Raw genomic sequence first — 18,193 nt, 5'->3', positions numbered from 1 at the left:
CATAATGGGGTACTGGGGTGGGGGGAGGGCACCAACGTTTGTGTATTGTGTATTTAAGATGCTTGATTTTCTTGGTTTCAGTGCTTTTGAAAAACATTTCCTAGGGACACCTTAGATGGTTCAGTTGGTTAAGCATCTGCCTTTGGCTCAGGTCATGATCTCAGGGTCCTGGGATGGGGCTCTGCATCGGGCTCCCTGCTCAGTGGGGAGTCAACTTCTCCCTCTCCCTCTGCCCCTCCCCCAACTCATGCTCTCTTCCTCTCCCTCAAATAAATACATAAAATCTTTTAAAAAAAATCTCCTAAAATAAAACGAAGGAGACCAGGCGGGGGAGAACCAAATTAGGACTATCTTAACACCTTAAGCTCTATTATTAAGCAAATATTGGAGTAGTTCTACTTCTACAATAATGTTTAAATGTTTTCCTAATGGGTCTGTAGCTTCCCTTCAAAAGAAGCTTTTCACGGTTTTCTAGAACTTCTGAACTATCAGTGATAGATTGCACTAATTTTCTGTTTGTTTGTTTGTTTGGTTGGTTGGTTTTTTTGCCAAGCATCTGACATTTTACAATTCGCCGGATGCTTGCACAATTTGTAATCCGCCAGATGCCTGCACAATTCTGTTTCTTTGTACCAATTCAGTTGGCGTGGGCTATGGGGACTTGCAGGGTGCGTCACAGACACACTCCGTTTCATCCCGCTGACCCGGGTGGGCCTGGGGCACCGAGGCGCACTTGGCGGGGGCTTGGCTGGGAGACTCTAGTAGGGGCCCCCGTACGGCCGCGCTTTCCTCTGATGGCCGCCAGGGGGCGCGAGAGGCCGAGACGCACGCCTGGTCCTTGCCGGTAAGCCGGGGCTGGGGGAGGGGGCGGGGCTTCTGCGCGGGGCTGTCGCGGGGGCGGGGCCTGGGGGAGGTACCTCACGCCTCCACCTAAGGGTCCTGTGTTCCTCTGGCTTTGGCAGGGTCAGCTCTCCTTCAGCCTCCAGTGGGCCTCCCATCCTCCCCGCCCTTATTTTTTTTTTAATTATTACTTTTATTTATTTATTTATTTGTCAGACAGAGATCACAAGTAGGCAGAGAGGCAGAAAGACAGAGAGAGGAGGAAGCAGGCTCCCTGCTAAGCAGAGAACTGATGTGAGGATCGATCCCAGAACCCTGGGATCAGGGCCTGAGCCAAAGGCAGAGGCTTTAGCCCACTAAACCACCCAGGTGGCCCCTCCCCGCCCTTATTTATCCTTCATTTTCCCGCCCTCTTTGAGCACCAGCCCTTTCCTGTCCACTTCTGCCCACATTTTCAAGCCCTCATTTGCATCCCTGCATTTTCCCATACTCCCTTGCCCCTGCATTTTCTCACCCTCCTGTGCATCCTCATTTTCCGGCCCTCTGCACCTGGCTCTTGGGCTCTTTTTTTCAGTGACCTTTTAGAGAAAGTCGTGAAAGGACACACTTCTAGATGGGAACGTGACCCGCAGTCCGGGAGTAGATGGTCACTCCTACGTGCAAATTTTTAGTTCCACATATTCCAAGAAGCAGATAATTTGACAAACATTCGTTAAATTAATTCAAATGTGTGCGCGGGGGGGGGTGTGTCTAGATGTCTACAAGCACAGTTTTTCCTCCGAAATGCCTGCTACCCACGTCTCATCAGGGCCCGCTGATGAATGGCACTTGGGTTCAAGGAAATTTGCTGCACCTGCTGTGGCTGAGCAGAGGGAGAAAGGAAAGGTTTTGGCGGGGGAATGGGGAGAGGGGCTGGAGTGGGGAGGGTGGAGAGCAGTCAGAGGTTCCCACGTTCATGTCTCTCTTGGAGTTTCAAAACCCAGCCTTGACCTTGATCCCTGGGTCTCCCTGAGCAGTTTCCTTGTCCCTGTGAGAAGGGTGAGGATGAGTCATGTGAGCGAATGCGAAGGCAGAAGCTTGGGGGACCTGATGGCTTGTAGCTCCTGCTTCCTGGAGCTCCTTCATTCATTCATTCCATATTGGTTTCTCAAGCAACTACTGTGTGCCAAGCTTTGGGAACACAACCGTGACTAGGGCAGAGCTCAGGACCCTGCCCACTTGGAGCCCCCAGTCTAGTGGGGGCATTAACCGCAAGAGCGGTCAGTGCTGAACGCTATGCCCACAGGGCCCAAGTGGCATCTGGGGGGTACCAGGGCAGCCCATCATGCCTTTTCTCCACCCCAGGTGAAGCCTGTTTGGAGAATGAGGAACCGGCAGGGGTAGCTCAGGGTATCTGCTTCCCGGACACGGGGAGCCTCGCTCTGGCATCCAATTGTGACGTGATAGAGGCTTATGACTGCGGAGGGGTGGCTGCTGGGGCACCTTGCTGGCAGACGATCGGACAGCCAGGAGAGAGAGGGACAAGTCAGCCTTGGTGCCCCTGATCCTAGACCTATACCATCAGGGGAAACAGGAGCCCTGAGGTTTATTCAGGAAGATGCTGATCTGAACGTCTGGAACCCCCAGTCTGGCCAACATGGATGAAATGCACACTCTGTATTCTTCCCTGAAGAGACTGTTATCTTTCTTCAATGACTTCAGAGTTGTAAGTATGTCACCACCCAGGCCCTGGGGCTTTGCAGCCCTTCCTCCATAACTGGCTCCCTCAAAGACAGAAATAAGTTGATCCAAATTCACTGGCATCCAGATCGGTGGTCCCCAGGGAAGCAGGAAAGATGTAGGGCAGACTGACGAGGAGCAGGACACACTGGGAACAGGTGTAGGCTCTGTTCACCCAGAGTCAGTAAAATCAAGCACAGAGGTGTGTGATGGTGGGGGCTGGGCAGAAGGGGAGGAGGTTGGGGCTGGGATTGGTGGCTGAAGAAGAGCTTGATTCTAGGTCAAATCTTGTAGAACACTAAGTTGTTTGGGAAGGACAAGAGAGGGTGAGTGTTAGGCACTTGGATGGCTCAGTTGTTAAGTGTCTGCCCGCAGCTCAGGTCATGATTCCAGGGTCCTAGGATTGAGTTTCGCCATCGAGCACCCTGCTTGGCGGGAAGCCTGCTTCTCCCTCTCCCACTCCTCCTGCTTGTGTTCTCTCTCTGTCAAATAAGTAAATAAAATCTTAAAAAAAAAAGAAAGAGGTAGCGGTTATTTTGGGGGGTCCTTTAAGTTTTTCAAAACACCTTTTTTTTCTTACTATAAAAGCAACCCCAAATGTTCATTGTTAATAAGGATTTGTTTTGGGGTGCCTGGGTGGCACAGTCAGTTAAGCAGCCAACTCTGGATTTAGGCTCAGGTCGTGATCTCCAGGTGGTGAGATCAAGCCCGCCCCCCCCCACCATGGGCTCAGCACAGAGCCTGGTTGGAATTCTCTCTCTCCCCCTCTGGCCCTCCCCCACTCATATGTACTTTCTCTCACTTTCTCAAATAAATAAATCCTTAAAAGAAAAAAAAAAGACTCTTGGGTGCCTGGGTGGCTCAGTTGGTAAACGTCTGCCTTCGGCTCAGGCTGTGATCCCAAGGTCCTGAGATCTAGTCCCTCATCAGATCAATGGGGAGTCTGCTTCTCCCTCTGCCCTTCCCCATGCTCATGCCCCCTCTCGCTCTCAAATAAGTAAATAAAATCTTTAACAAAAAACAAATCTCTTCCTTTGCCCCTCCCCTCTCTCGAAATAAATCTTTTTCCTTTTTTAAGATTTTATTTGTTTATTAGATTTTTATTTTATTTGTTTACTTGTTAATTATTTGTTTATTAGATCACTGGAGCAGAGTGGGGGAGGGGCCGAGGGAGGGGCGAAGCAGGCTCCCCACTGAGCCAGGAGTCTGATGTGGAGCTCAATCCCAGGACCCCAAGACCATGACCTGAGCCAAGGGCAGATGCTAAACCAACTAAGCCACCTAGGTGCCCCTAAAATAAATCTTTAAAAAAAAAAAGGCAATTGTTTTGATAGCAGAATGGCATTAAGGAAAGGTCACCAGGAAAAAGGAGGCTATTAAATATCACTCCTCATCTAGTTACTGGTGTTGTAACATTTTCATGGGAATTAAATGAGATAGAACATTTAAAGAGCTTATGCCTATCATGGGAACAGTGCTGAATAAATACCATCACCACTTTCATACCCTTCCAGATTTTTCTATATACCTTTTAAAAACAGCAAAATGAACACAGGAAAGCTATTGCTTTACGATCCACTTTTTCCCTTGAGAAAAATTTAACTTCCCCTCCTTTTGGATAGATTTTATTTATTTATTTTTAAGATTTTATTTATTTATTTGACAGAGATCACAATTAGGCAGAGAGGCAGGCAGAGAGAGAGGAGGAAGCAGGCTCCCCGCTGAGCAGAGAGCCCAACCCAGGGCTCGATCCCAGGACACTGGGATCATGACCTGAGCCAAAGGCAGAGGCTTTAACCCACTGAGCCACCCAGGCGCCCCTGGATAGATTTTATTTTTTAGGGCAGTTTTAGGGTCATGGCACAATTGAGCAGAAGGTACTGAGATTTCCCATATATCCCTGTTCCACACATGCACAGCCTCCCCCATCAGCGACACTCCCCCCAGAGCAGTAAATTTGCTACAATTCAATCGATGAACTTCCATGGGCATTATCATCACCCAGAATGCATAGTTTTCATTAGGGTTCACTCTTGGCGTTGTACATTCCATGGCTTTTGACAATGAATCCACCATTTTAGTATTCATGGAGTAGTTCACCATATAAGGGTGCTCTGTGCTCCCCCCGCACCCCCCCCCCCCCGTCTTCCCTACCTCCCCACTCACCCCTGGTGACCACTGGTCCTCTACTGTCTCCATAGTTCTGCCTTTTCCAGAATGACATATACTTGGGATCGTATACCGCGTAAGCTTTTCAGATGGGCTTCTCTCATTCAGCAATATGATTGTGAGTTTCCTTCATATATTTTCATGGCTTGATGGCTCATTTCTTTTTAGTGCTAATAGTCCATTGAATGTACCAGTTTATCCATTCACCTGCTGAAGGCTGTCTTGGTTGCTTTCCAGTTTTGGCAATGATGAATAAAGCTTCTGGAAACTTCCATGCGCAGGCTTTTGTGCAAACATTAGTTTTCAGCTCAGTTGCATAAATCCCAAAGAGCATGACTGCCATATTGGTAAACATCCTCCTCTGACAATAAGGGTCAGACAACTACAGCCTTGTAAATAGAGAGATAAATGGATAGATGGATATTATTTATTTGTAAATGAAATGTATTTGTTTATGAATTGTGCATGGCTGTCTTTAAGCTACACTGACAGAGCTGAGTTGTTTCAACAGAGGCCTTATGGCATCCAAAACTCACAAGATCTGGGGCTTTTTGCGTGCATGTGCACACGCGTGTGGGCGCGCACGCGCACACACACACGCACACACACACAGATGGCCAACCCTTGTCCTGGAGCATCATTTGAAATAAGTGTCTAGGGGCGCCTGGGTGGCTCAGTGGGTTAAGCCGCTGCCTTCGGCTCAGGTCATGATCTCAGGGTCCTGGGATTGAGTCCCGCATCGGGCTCTCTGCTCGGCAGGGAGCCTGCTTCCTCCTCTCTCTCTGCCTGCCTCTCCATCTACTTGTGATTTCTCTCTGTCAAATAAATAAATAAAATCTAAAAAAAAAAAAAAAAGAAAGAAATAAGTGTCTAGAGTCCCATTGCATGGCTGTGCCATGATTTACCTCCCCAATCTGTATTATTGATTGCTTCAGCTAGTTTCATCCCTGAGCATTCTAATGTTGAGGTATGTATATATGTGTCTATGAGGATATCAGATATTACACTGAATATCTACAAATATAATTTCTAAGTAAAGTGTTTTATTGTAAAATCTTTAGATTTTAAATATGAATTGCAAAGTGTCCTCCCGCATGCCCTCCCCCTTAAAAATCTTGTTTTCCGGCAACAGTATATAAGAATGTCTCTCCACGTCCTCACTAACTCTGGGTATTAACATTTTTTAATGTTTTTGCTGATTTTATTGGCCTTTGCTCTCCCCACCCCCCCACCCCGCACACCCTGGGAGAGTTCTATTTGTATACAACTAACAGACTATATTTTCCTGTCTGATTTCTGTCCTAAAGATGTCTGGTTTGATCCTCATAGATGGCCTGGGCATCTATGTCAAATTCAGAGAGGCTGTCCTGGCAAGGGTCCTTGGGCTATCCTCTGCATATCTCCTTAACACTGACTGTCTGTGCCCAGCAGTGGGCTGCCTCACGGTGCTTCTCGGCTTTGTTGGGTGGTATGGAGCAACCAGAGAAAATAGGGGCACTCTCTTGTTTGTAAGTTGGATCTGCACCCATCCCCCCCAAACTCCCACCCCACCCGCAGGTGAATTCTTCCTTGCACTTATTACAACCCCCTGCCATCAGCCTCCCCTATTTTTCAGTGCTTGTGGTGTCTCATAGGATGGCATCAGATCCATCCATCTTTTCCTTCATGATATATCTCGCTTAGAACTCCTCCCCTACCCCAGGCCATAATATTATAGTCTCCCAGGTTTTCTTCCCATAATTGGAAGTCTTGATTTCTCACTTTGAGCTCTTTGGCTTTTGGAAGTTTGCTTATGTGTGTGTGGTGTGAGGTAGGGGTCAGTCCTCTCCTGCCTACACTAATTTCCATTATCCTTGGGTCTTTCCTGGGCACACTGCTCTGTTCCATCGTCTCATGTGTATGTGTCCCCACTAACACAACACCGTTGCTATCATCGTGTCTGTGTTAGCACACGTTCAAGTACACGAGATATGAAAGTTTGGAGCATGAGCAAGCAGACAGCATGTTGCCGATTTTATGCATCTTGCTTATTCTCACATGTAGCCTTGGCTAACTCCCCAAAGGCCAGCTCCCAGCTTCCCCATTCCCATTTCCCTTAGAACTTTGTCTGAGTGGATTATCCCACCTTAGGTAGGATAATTTGTCTCCAGCATTTTTTGTTTTCCTTCTTTACTGTGTTGCTGCAAAACTCTCGTTATTTCAATTTGGGGTTTCAGGGAGATCCTTAGTGCGGTCACCTTTCAGAGCATAAACAACCTTCACTGTTAAAAGCACCCTGCCCCCACCCTCCTTCTCCCTGAAGCTATATCATCTCGTTTTCTTTCTTAATTACTCCACTCAGCAAATATTTATCGGACAGTTCCTGTGCCTGAAAATTCCATTTCATTTTCAGTAAGATGTGGACGCTATTTTATCCATAGTTTAGCTTGGAGGAATCAAAGAGTCCTCACCCCCTACGTCCAGCCCACCAGAGAATCTGATCGATTTTACCCTTTACACCTGTCCCTCCAAAGTCTCTGAGATCTCACTCAGAAAAGCAAAATTGTTTTTTATGGTGTTGGGAGCTACAGAAGATTCTGAGCACAGGGGGGACGCGCCGGGACTCGGGGGGCTCGCAGGCGCCCTCTGGTGGTCATCGGGGGAACAGCGTGTGGGGGATGAGGGCCCCACCGAGAGACCAGGGTGGAGGGACTGTGCTGGTCTAGGTGGGAGACCGTGGGGGCTGGGCCGAGTGAGGCTGTGAAGCCGGGGAGAAGTGGGCAGATTAGGGACAGATTCTGAAGATGAAACCTGTAGGCCATATGGACTCCTGGATATCTATCCAGCCACCTTGGTCACCTAGAGACAGGGAGGTAGTAATATTTTTTTTTTTTTTTTTTAAGATTTTATTTATTTATTTTACAGAGAGAAATCACAAGTAGATGGAGAGGCAGGCAGAGAGAGAGAGAGAGAGAGAGAGGGAAGCAGGCTCCCTGCTGAGCAGAGAGCCCGATGCGGGGCTCGATCCCAGGACCCTGAGATCATGACCTGAGCCGAAGGCAGCGGCTTAACCCACTGAGCCACCCAGGCGCCCCGGGAGGTAGTAATATTAATATTAATCCCCACAATCTATTTTTTTTTAAGATTTTATTTATTTATTTGACAGACAGAGATCACAAGTAGGCAGAGAGGCAAGCAGAGAAAGAGAGACTGATGTGGGGCTCGATCCCAGGACCCTGGGATCATGACCCGAGCCGAAGGCAGAGGCTTTAACCCACTGAGCCACCCAATCCCCACAATCTATTACATGAACCACTGGTCGGGGGTCCCACAGCTGCTAAGCCCTGCATCCATGTTTGTCCTTGCGGGCCCTGGCGTCGCTGTGTGTGTATCCACGGAGTGGTCCTGCCTTTCCTTATCAGGACTAGATAAGCCCAGCCATGGGATGGTCTGGCAACTCAGAGCCTCAATCCGCAAACAGATTTTAATAATCATAATCAACTAAATGAAAGGAGAGCCAGGAGCTGACCTGCTTTGCCCCCATCTGGCCTCCAGATGATCTCCAGAACTTACTGATGCCCCTTGAGCTGGTCCCATGCTCACACTGTATCTACAGGGAAACTGAGGCCCAGACTGAGCAGCGGGTTCTTGATGGGTGACTTCAAGACATCCCCTGTGCGGGCTGGCTTTCTCATCGTTTTCCACCGGGCTTGTGAATTTTTGTCTGAAACACAGGCCAGCAAACTTAAGTTCCTCCTGCCTCCCCACCAACCCTGCAGCCACCGACCTCTCTCACCGGGCATCTTCCCTACAGAGCCCTCCTCCCGCATTTGTAAGAGTTCTCGCCTGCTTCTCCTCCCCTCCTCCTGTCTCCATTCTGTCCTTTCCACCGACCCTCCTGTATCACCACGGGCACCGGCTGTCAATGCACAGAGCCTTTACTGACCTGGAGGTCCCCTCCTAGGGTCTCCCTGGTGCCCAGAAAATGCAGGACATGAAACGGAGCTCCAGCTAGTGGCTCCAAGAACACCTCGGTGCCAGCATCCTGCGCAACATGCAGGAAAACGCCCCGTGAAAGAAAGCAGCTCCATACCCCACCGGGGGCTGAGTTCTTACAAACAGAAGAGGCCGCAAGGCCTGGGGTTGGGGGAGGAACAGTCTCCACCCCTGCAGGGACACTGGCTGAGTGGGCTTCCAGCCTCCTCCGGCCCCTCTGTGTCTTCCAGTGTCTCCTGTCCACAGTTACTATTCTCATTGTTGAAATCATAGTTGTCGCCGTGGTCCTTGCCCTATTCCACATTGTTCCACATTGGCCGCTGTTCCCACCCCACATTAGAAAGAAATCCAATCGATAGAAGCACCACCCCTCCCCTCCAGGAGCCATCCATGGGGTGATACCTGGTCCATGGGTCCCTGGGGCGGGAGATAGGGTCTCCAGACATGGGGCGAAGAACCAAAACCCTCTGCCGTCCCCTCAAGGGGTCCAGGAGACGGGCCGAGTTAATCTCATTCACCATCTCCCTGGCGCTTGGTGGCGAAGCAACGGGCAAAGCTGTGAAAGCTGCTGCGGTTTTGAAAGGTGTCAGAAACAGAGGACTATTGAGCCAAATCCACCAAAGTGACAAAGCACGGATGCTTTGACCCAGCTATCCCATCCCTAGAAATCATCCAAGGATTTGCTCGCTGGGGCCCAGCAGGACGTATATACCAGGATAGGCAGGAGATTGTAAGCATCAGTAGAAGGTGGTTCATTTATACTTAAGTTCTTGGATTATTTGAGAGGGGATCCCAAGAGGGACCTGGAGGGATTGGGGTGGGGGGGGGTGAGGAAGGGAAGGGAACGCTGCCCATAAAGGACGACCCTGCAGGCAGTTGGGCCCAGTCCTGTGGGGGGAGGGGGGCACCTGGGAGCAGCACTGAACAGGGGGCTGATTTCCCACTCGACTGGCGAGTGAGCTGCAATACTGATTCATCTCCCATCAGTGTTACTTGAGGGCACACGTGGGCTGAGAGGCCACAGGGAGCCCTTGGCTGCTGGCAGCGGGAAGCCAGACCCATGTGCCCAGAAATGATAAATCCCGCTGGCACCAGGAACCACTGCTAGTCTTGCTAACAACAGCCAGACGCGGAACCACGAGAATAGGATAACGCAGGGAGAAGAATAATGAGACTACGCTTTGCTTTGACACACATCGAATATCTCTTCGGGGACACAGGAAACAGTCACCGTCCCCGTAGTGGAGTGGGAGGAACTCGTTGGCTGGGAGAAAAAGGTGGGAGGGAGACTTTCCGCCGTCTACCCCTCTGTGCTTTGTGGATTTGGAACCCATGTGACTATTTACCTCATCCAGAAAACTTTTTAATTTAGACCTTGATTTAAAAAATAGAACACGAAATTTGCCCCTTTTGTGCAGCGATTGATTCAGTTGCTAAAGATGATCTTCAAATCTTTAATTGCGTTCCAGCCAAAGGCGGGGGTGGGGGGGGGGGGGGGGGGGGCGGAGCCGGCATGTGGGTGATTCAGAAGAGCAGATGATTCAAGTTTGTGGTGGGTACGACCAGATGCACGGAGCTCGAGACCCACGCTCTTCCCCATGTCCCTCTCCCGGGGGTGATGGCGGCCAGAATTTGTCCTCCTCCAGTGCAGACTCATAGCTGGGGGCGGGGATTGTGAAAGAAGTGAAAGAAAGCAGAAGGGAGGGCACCTGGGTGGCTCAGTTGGTTAAGTGGTTAAGCATCTGCCTTGGGCTCAGGTCATGATCTCAGGGTCCTGGGTTCGAGTCCCACATTGGGGAGTCTGCTGATCCCTCGCGCTCTGCCCCTCCCCCCACCCATTCTCTCTCTTTCCCTCTCTCTGAAATAAATAAAGTCTTAAAAGAAAGAAAGCAGAAGGGGAACCCCACCCACCTGCTCTGTCCCCAGGAAACCTCCCCACAGGGGGCACCTTGCTGTTTTGTGGGCCCACAACGATGAGCCAGATGACTGTTCCACAGAATGGGACTTGGTCATGGAGAAGGTGAGCTCCATCCACATCCCGAGTGTTATCATGGTACAAGACCCCCTAACATAAACTGGCATTCTTTTTTTTTTTTTTTAAGATTATTTATTTATTTGACAGACAGAGATCACAAGTAGGCAGAGAGGCAGGCAGAGAGAGAGAGAGGAGGAAGCAGGCTCCCTGCTGAGCAGAGAGCCCGATGTGGGACTCGATCCCGGGACCCCGAGATCATGACCTGAGCCGAAGGCAGCAGCTTAACCCACTGAGCCACCCAGGCGCCCATAAACTGGCATTCTTAACCATCTTTAAGACTCCAGTTCAGGGGTATCAAGTACATTCTTGTGGTTATGCGACCATCACCACCCTCCACCACCTCCGACCCACCATTCTACTTCCTGTCCCTGTGAATGTCACTCCGCTGGGGATCTCATGGAAATGGAATCCTGCAATATTTGTCCTTTTGTGGTTGGCTTATCTCACTGAGCATAATGTCCTCCAGGTTGTAAGCATGGGTCTGAAACTCCTTCCTTTTTAAGGCAGAATCACCTTCCATTGTACAGAGATATACCACATTTGATTCATCCATTCCCCTATCGATGGACACTTCAGTTATTCCCACCTTTTACCTATTGCGAATATTGCGCACGAACATGGGCATATGCTTATCTCTTCAAGTCTCTGTTCAGTTCTTTGGGGAATGCATATGGGAATGAAATTGCTGGGTCATCTGATATTTCTCTGTTTAATTTTTTTCAGGGATTTTCATACTGTTTTCCACCGCAGCTGAACCATTTCACGTTCTCATCAACAATGCACAAGGGTACTAGTTTCTCGTCACCTTTGCCAACATTTGTTATTCTCTCTCTCTCTCTTAAAATTTTATTTATTTATTTGACAGACAGAGATCACAAGTAAGCAGAGAGAGGGAGGTGGGAAGCAGGCTCCCGGCCAAGCAGAGAGCCTGATGCGGGTGGGGGTAGATCCCAGGACCCTGAGACCATGACCTGAGCTGAAGGCAGGTTTTTTTTTTTTTAAAAAAGATTTATTTATTCGGGGGCACCTGGGTGGCTCAGTGGGTTAAAGCCTCTCCCGGGGTCCTGGGATGGAGCCCCGCATCAGGCTCTCTGCTTGGCGGGGAGCCTGCTTCCTCCTCTCTCTCTCTCTCTCTGCCTGCCTCTCTGCCTACTTGTGATCTCTGCCTGTCAAATAAATAAATAAAATGTTTTTTAAAAAAATATTTATTCATTCATTTATTTGACAGAGAGATCTCGAGTGGGCAGAGAGGCAGGCAGAGAGAGGTGGGAAGCAGGCTCCCTGCCAAGCAGAGAGCCAGATGCGGGGCTCTATTCCAGGACCCTGAGACCATGACCTGAGCCGAAGGCAGAGGCTTAACCCACTGAGTCACGCAGGTGCCCCCCCCCCTTTTTAAAATAACCATCCTCCCGGGGTGGAAGGCAATGGTGTTTACTTCTTGAGTCTTGGTGTTTAAAGAGTAGGACCTGCCTGCCTATGTCATTGGAAGCTCCTAGGGCAGGTAGTTTAGAAGGGGCTCCTGAGGCCAGGGAGAGTTTGGAAGGAAAAAGCATTGTCTGTCTCTAGGATTGTTTCACCTCTGAGTTTTGGGTGCAGGAACTGCTGTGGGGTCATGGGCAGGCTTGGAGGGCAGCCCACAATGTGTAGGGGGCTTCTGGCATCCCAGTTTTGGCCGCCAAGGCTTGAGATGGTGGCAAACATGTTTCATTCATTCTTACAGCCCTTCTGCTAATCTTTATTGACCACCTACTATGTGCTGGGCACTGTTCAGGGCTCTGGGGACAGAGTGAGGGGACTGGTGTGACTGGAACTGAGTGAGTAAGAGGGAGGGTGGGGGCAGAGGAAGGCCTAGGGGCAACTGGGCAGGCAGATCGTGCCGGGCCTTGGAGGCTGTGGTGAGGCATTCAGCTTTTACCCCAAGTAAGATGACAGCCATGAAGGGTTCCGAGCCGTGATGGGCTCGAGTAAGGGAGGCTTTCGGCACAAACCCTAGAATAGCATGATTGCTCTAGACAGTAGCCATGGTGACCGTGATTTCTATTGTTTTTTATTATTTTGATATTTGAAAGGGAGTTTTCAAGTGATTATCCTCCTCTCTGCAGTGGAAGTGCCGTGGGGAGAAGAACTACACAGATCTTTCCGTCTTCTCCTTTGAAATGACAACTGATTGGTTACTCCTGCCCCAGGAGCCGTGGTAAAGCCATCAGGACCACAGCCTGTGACGGGCACAACGCGTCCACAGACATCACCCACCAGGAGGTAACTCGAGCCTTTGCTGGGTGTCATCTAGGTAGACCCCAAGGGCTGGTGACTTTTAGAAAAATTGCGTATTTTCCAGAACCCCAAGCGAGAGGGGTCAAGAGCGAAAGAGAACGACCGTCCTTGGGTGTTCACTTCATTCTGACTACACAGCCTTGGGGGCTCAGTGTTCCCATCTTCATGTCTCCTATGGGGAAACTGAGGCTCAGGGAGGGGACAGTTCAGTGTCGGTTTAGGTGGCTTTGGTGGAGCTGGGTTTCGCCTGAGTCCATTCTCTGGGCTACACTGCCTGCTTTACAGAGGGCTTAAAATATAGCAGTAATGATGAACAATGATCATTCCGGGAGAGTGCTAGCTCCCACAGGGCTGGACGTTCACTTGGTGAATTCTGTCCCCATCGCATATCATCAGGTGGGGAGTGCTTTTCTCCCATTTTATAGAGGAGGAGACTGAGGCACAGACAGTTTCCCAGCATTTACTCACCACCTGACAGTGTTATCGCTGTTTTATTACCTGTGCTCTCCACTCAAATGGTAGCCCCACCAGGCAGGAATTACATCTGTTTTGTACATTGCTGGGTTCCCAGTGCTTAGCTTGCAGGAGACCCTTAATCAATGCATATTAAGTAAAGGGGGCATTGAACCCGGTCAAGCTCAAGGCAACTCAAGCTTCCAGAACCAAGAATTGCCAGGGGCCTAGAAAGGGGAGCATGTCTGTGACTGCAGGGAGGGAAGGGGAAGCCCCATCGCCCCACCCACTGTGTCTGGTCTCTTAATTTCTCTGAAACTGTTTCTTCACCTACAAAACAGAAAAAGGAATAGTACTCACCTCATGAGGTTAGAGTGATAAATAAGTGAGGAAACACATGTAAATAGCTGAGAAGGTGCTAGATACATGTTAGCCTTTCTGTTCATATGTAAAGAGCACCCAGAGGGACGCCTGGGTGGCTCAGTTGGTTGGACGACTGCCTTCGGCTCAGGTCATGATCCTGGAGTCCCGAGATCGAGTCCCGCATCGGGCTCCCAGCTCCACGGGGAGTCTGCTTCTCCCTCTGCCCTTCTCCTCGCTCATGATCTCTCTCCCTGTCTCTCTCAAATAAATAAATAAAATCTTTAAAAAAAAAAAAAGAGCACCCAGAAATAACTAACAGTTACTGAATACTGGCTCTCAGGCCACTGTTATGTACTTCATCTAGATTTTTTTCTCTTGATCCCCACAAAATTCTTGGGTGGGAGATCCAGTGGGTCCCGTTTACAGTTGGGGAAACTGAGGCACAGAGTGATGTGTGACTTCTCCAGGGTCACACAGTTAGCAATAACTTGGGATATCTGGTCATACTCTTATTCACTACACTTGGAGGTCACAACAGATAGATACTGGGGAGTAAGTGTATGTTCTGGGTGAGGCAAGGGAACGAGGAGGCCAGGGAAGATGCTGGGATAGGGGAAGCAATCAAGCGAGAAGAAGCCAAGGTCCTTGTGGCTTTGTCCCCTTCTCCAGCCTGAGTCTGAAAGGAATTTCATTGGCCCAAGGGGCGGGGCTGATGGGAACTTGGGAGTCCAGAAGCCCTTAGCCAGGTCTTGCCCGCTTTGATATTTGTACCCTCAGGGCTGTTCCCTCAAGGTCTAGACAATAACCCAGACTCAGAGCTTCAGCTGGAGTGGGGGCTTACTGGAGGCAGCAGTGATACAGGTAAGGTCTAGGACCTTTGGAACACACTGAGCTCTTTTACTGAGCACCTACTGTGTGCCAAGCACTGTTCTGGCCCCTGGGGATTTCTGCCATTCAAGTGGGCATGGGGGACGGATGATTGTTTCAGTAAAAGATTCCTTCTAGGAAGGGAGTAAAGCAGGGTGACACGATCGGGAAGGGAATCAGGGATGACTTCCCTGAGGAGGTGACATTTGACCAGTGACCTGAGGAGATGAGGGATAACCATGTGCGTATGTGGGAGAAGCTGGAGGAAACAGCTGGTGCAAAGGCCATGAGGTAGCAATACGCTTGGCTTATTTCGGACCAGTGGGGAGGCCCCTGTAGCTGGGGCAGGGTGAGTGAGAAGAGGCATCGGGGGAGATGAGGGCAGGGAACTGATAGGGTAGATCATGAAAGACCTTGTAGGGGGCAGAGAGGGGTTTGATGTTTATTCTGAGTAGGGTGGAGAGCTATTAGAAGAGTTTTAACATCCACTTTTTCACTCCACAAACCTTACTGAGCACCTCCTTTGACCAGGCATTGTTGTAGTCACTCTGGATACAACAATGAACTCCACAGGCAAAAATCTCTGCCCTCGTGGGCATTCTAATCAGCAGCGAAAGACAAGAAATATGATTTTTTTTCAGTTGGGCAATTTACTGTATAATATCACTGTAGTGATAAGTGTTTGGTTTTTTTTTATTTTTTTATTTTTGAGAGAGTTAGAGAGAGAGCATGAGCAGGGGAAGGGGCAGAGGGAGAGGAAGAACCCCAAGAATCCACACTGAGCTCCCGAGCTCCATCCCAGGACTGAATTTCCTTTTCCTGCCCCATTTAAAAGACAACTATAGGGACGCCTGGGTGGCACAGCCAGTTAAGCGTCTGCCTTCGGGTTGGGTTGGGTCGTGATCCCGGGGTCCTGGGATCAAGCCCCGGGTTTGGCTCCCTGCTCAGCGGGAAGCCTGCTTCTCCCTTTCCCGATCCCCCTGCTTGTGTTCCCTCTGTCACTGTCTCTGTCAAATGAATATATAAAAATCCTTAAAATAATAAATAAAAGACATCGGCACAAGGCAATTCCTACAAAACTGTGTTTACTGACTGATATTAAGATGTAACTTATATGACCACAATAGCACAAAGAAGGGTGGAGAGAAAAGAGACATACAGGAGTAGAGTTTGGATATGCTACTGAAATTCATTTAGTATTGATCCAAACTAGATTGTGAACAGTTACGATGTCATCTGTAGTCCCCAGGGCAACCGCTAAGAAATGAACTTTAAAATCCAGCAAAAGAAACAAGGGCATAAAAACGCTGCACTAGAAAGTACTTAACATCAAAGAAAGTTGAGGTGAGCAATAGAACAAGGACAGAACCCAAATGGAAAACAAATAGCGAAACGGCGTATATAAATCTTACCTTCTCAATAGTTACGTTAAAGATGAAGGGATTACACCACTTAACCATACACTTTAGAAAGGTGAATTGTGTAATATATGAATTTTCTTAATAAAGTTCTTATTTTGTTTAAAAAAAAAAAAAAGAAGAAAAGCCTCCATCCCTCTGGGCCCCCAGGAAGTTTTTTTTGTTTTGTTTTGTTTTGTTTTTACTCAGGCGCTTCCCCCATATTGATTTGCAAGATGCAATAGTGTTGTTCCGCAGATCACTGCCGGCTGAGATTCATCTGATCTGTTATTTTAAAAATGGGTATTTTTTTCATGGTACAAATTTATATTGAATATATGTTTGCAAACTATACTAGGTTCTCTTCCCCAAGGAGGTCATAATAGTCAAGGCAGGAAACAGAATGCAGCTCCCAGGTGGTCCTTTTAAGTTTTCAGGGGTTTCCTTGCTGAAGTGTGAGGTGCCCAGGGGCTAGCAACACAGGGAGATTTTACTTCTCCTGGGCCTGAAGGTGGGGAAAGCAAGAGCCAAGGAAGAGGGTTCATCTGCCCGCAGCTGCCCTCTCGAAAAGCTCCGGGCGGACAGGAGAGAGGAAGCAGCCGGGAAGAAATACTCCGACTTTTCCTCCAGGCTCATCTCCTGCAGGTGTTTACTATTGGGCAAACCTAACCGGAAGTAAGGGCAGGGGTTTTTGGGAAATGTAGTTCGCAGGGCCCAGGGCAGGGCAGAGGAGGGTGCTGATAAGATCTGTGGGAAACAAAGGGAAAATGAAAAAAGTCTGCTGACGACTGAGTTTGATTGTGGAAACAGGTTCAAAGTGACTCTAGCCTGACTATGGGGGTGGGGGGAGTTTTGGCTCTCCGTAAAACCCTGCCCTTCACTTTCTGGAGGAAGATGCTCCAGTCCCCCCTCTCAGTCTCTCCAAATTGCTTTGGGTTCAAGAGGTCCTTTGGGTTGGTTCAATATTTCTTTCTTCCATTTCAGCTGCCAGGAATTCTGCCACGTCACTGCTATTTATCAAACGAGGCTGACAGAGCTGGGGGATGGCGGGACACCTGACTTACCTGACTGCTGGAGTCTGTCTCATTATTATTTCTCTGGGTCCCTCACTGCTTTTGGAAGAAAGATTGGTAATAAAAGATTCTGGAAAGCCCTGTTATCCGGACTCCTTTTTTTTTTTTTTTAAGATTTTATTTATCTATTTGACAGACAGAGATCACAAGTAGACAGAGAGGCAGGTAGAGAGAGGGGGTAAGCAGTCTCCCAGCTGAGCAGAGAGCCCGATGCGGGGCTCAATCCCAGGACCCTGGGATCATGACCTGAGCTGAAGGCAGAGGCTTAACCCATTGAGCCACCCGGGTGCCCCTCCTGACTCCTTTTTCCTTCATTTTATTTTTTATGCCCCTAGTAATGGTTTTAGCCCTAAGTACCCAAATGGGATGATACGGCCTCCCTTCTCATGCAATTGTCTTGTTTTTGTAAATTTGTGTGGAAAAAACCCAAAGCATTCACACACACACAAACAAAAACAAAAGAACTTGCCCAAAGAAACTCCTATATACCCATCACCCAGATTCAACAATCACGTAGCATCTGACATGTTTGTTTCATGATTGCCTTTTTCCCCTTGATGAAGTATTTACAAACCAATCCCAGACAATGTCCTTTTGCCCCTCATACTTCAGTACACAGAGATCTCTAAAAATGTATACAACTGTGTCAACCCCAATACTATCATCACGCCTTGACTAGATGTTTGTGTCCTCCTGCCCCAAATTCCTATGTTGAAAATGAATCCCCAGTGTGATAGTCTTGGGAGGTGGGGCCTCTGGGAGGTGACTAGGTCATGAAGGCTGAGCCCTCACCAGTGGTTATATATAAAGGTTATATAGGTTATAAAGGTTATATAGGTTATATAGGTTACCTATAAAAGAGATACCAGAGAGAGCTTCTTTGCTGCTGAGGACACTGCAGAAAAACCCAGCCATCTGTGACCCAGGACACTGGTCTTCACCAGACACTGTATCTGCTGGCACCTTGATCCTGAACTTCCCAGCCTATGGAACTGAAAGAAGTGTCTGCTGTTTGTAAGTCACACGAA

At 48.8% G+C, this 18,193-nt stretch overlaps 1 protein-coding gene across 1 annotated transcript; it reads left to right on the top strand.

Annotated features, from left to right (window-relative positions):
• The first annotated feature begins 2,476 nt into the window (after positions 1-2,476).
• Positions 2,477-17,151, top strand: TSPAN16 (tetraspanin 16). The gene is given in 8 exon segments (XM_044254897.1): positions 2,477-2,545; positions 6,036-6,236; positions 8,934-9,019; positions 10,645-10,723; positions 12,841-12,906; positions 12,908-12,997; positions 14,627-14,689; positions 17,077-17,151. Coding segments are annotated over 8 exon segments (729 nt in total).
• Positions 17,152-18,193: the final 1,042 nt, after the last annotated feature.

The sequence above is a fragment of the Neovison vison genome, chromosome 6, assembly GCF_020171115.1.
Source record: "Neovison vison isolate M4711 chromosome 6, ASM_NN_V1, whole genome shotgun sequence".
Lineage (NCBI taxonomy): Eukaryota > Metazoa > Chordata > Mammalia > Carnivora > Mustelidae > Neogale > Neogale vison.
The sequence above is the reverse complement of the archived record's forward strand: the minus strand, read 5'-3'. Positions and strand labels throughout refer to the sequence as shown.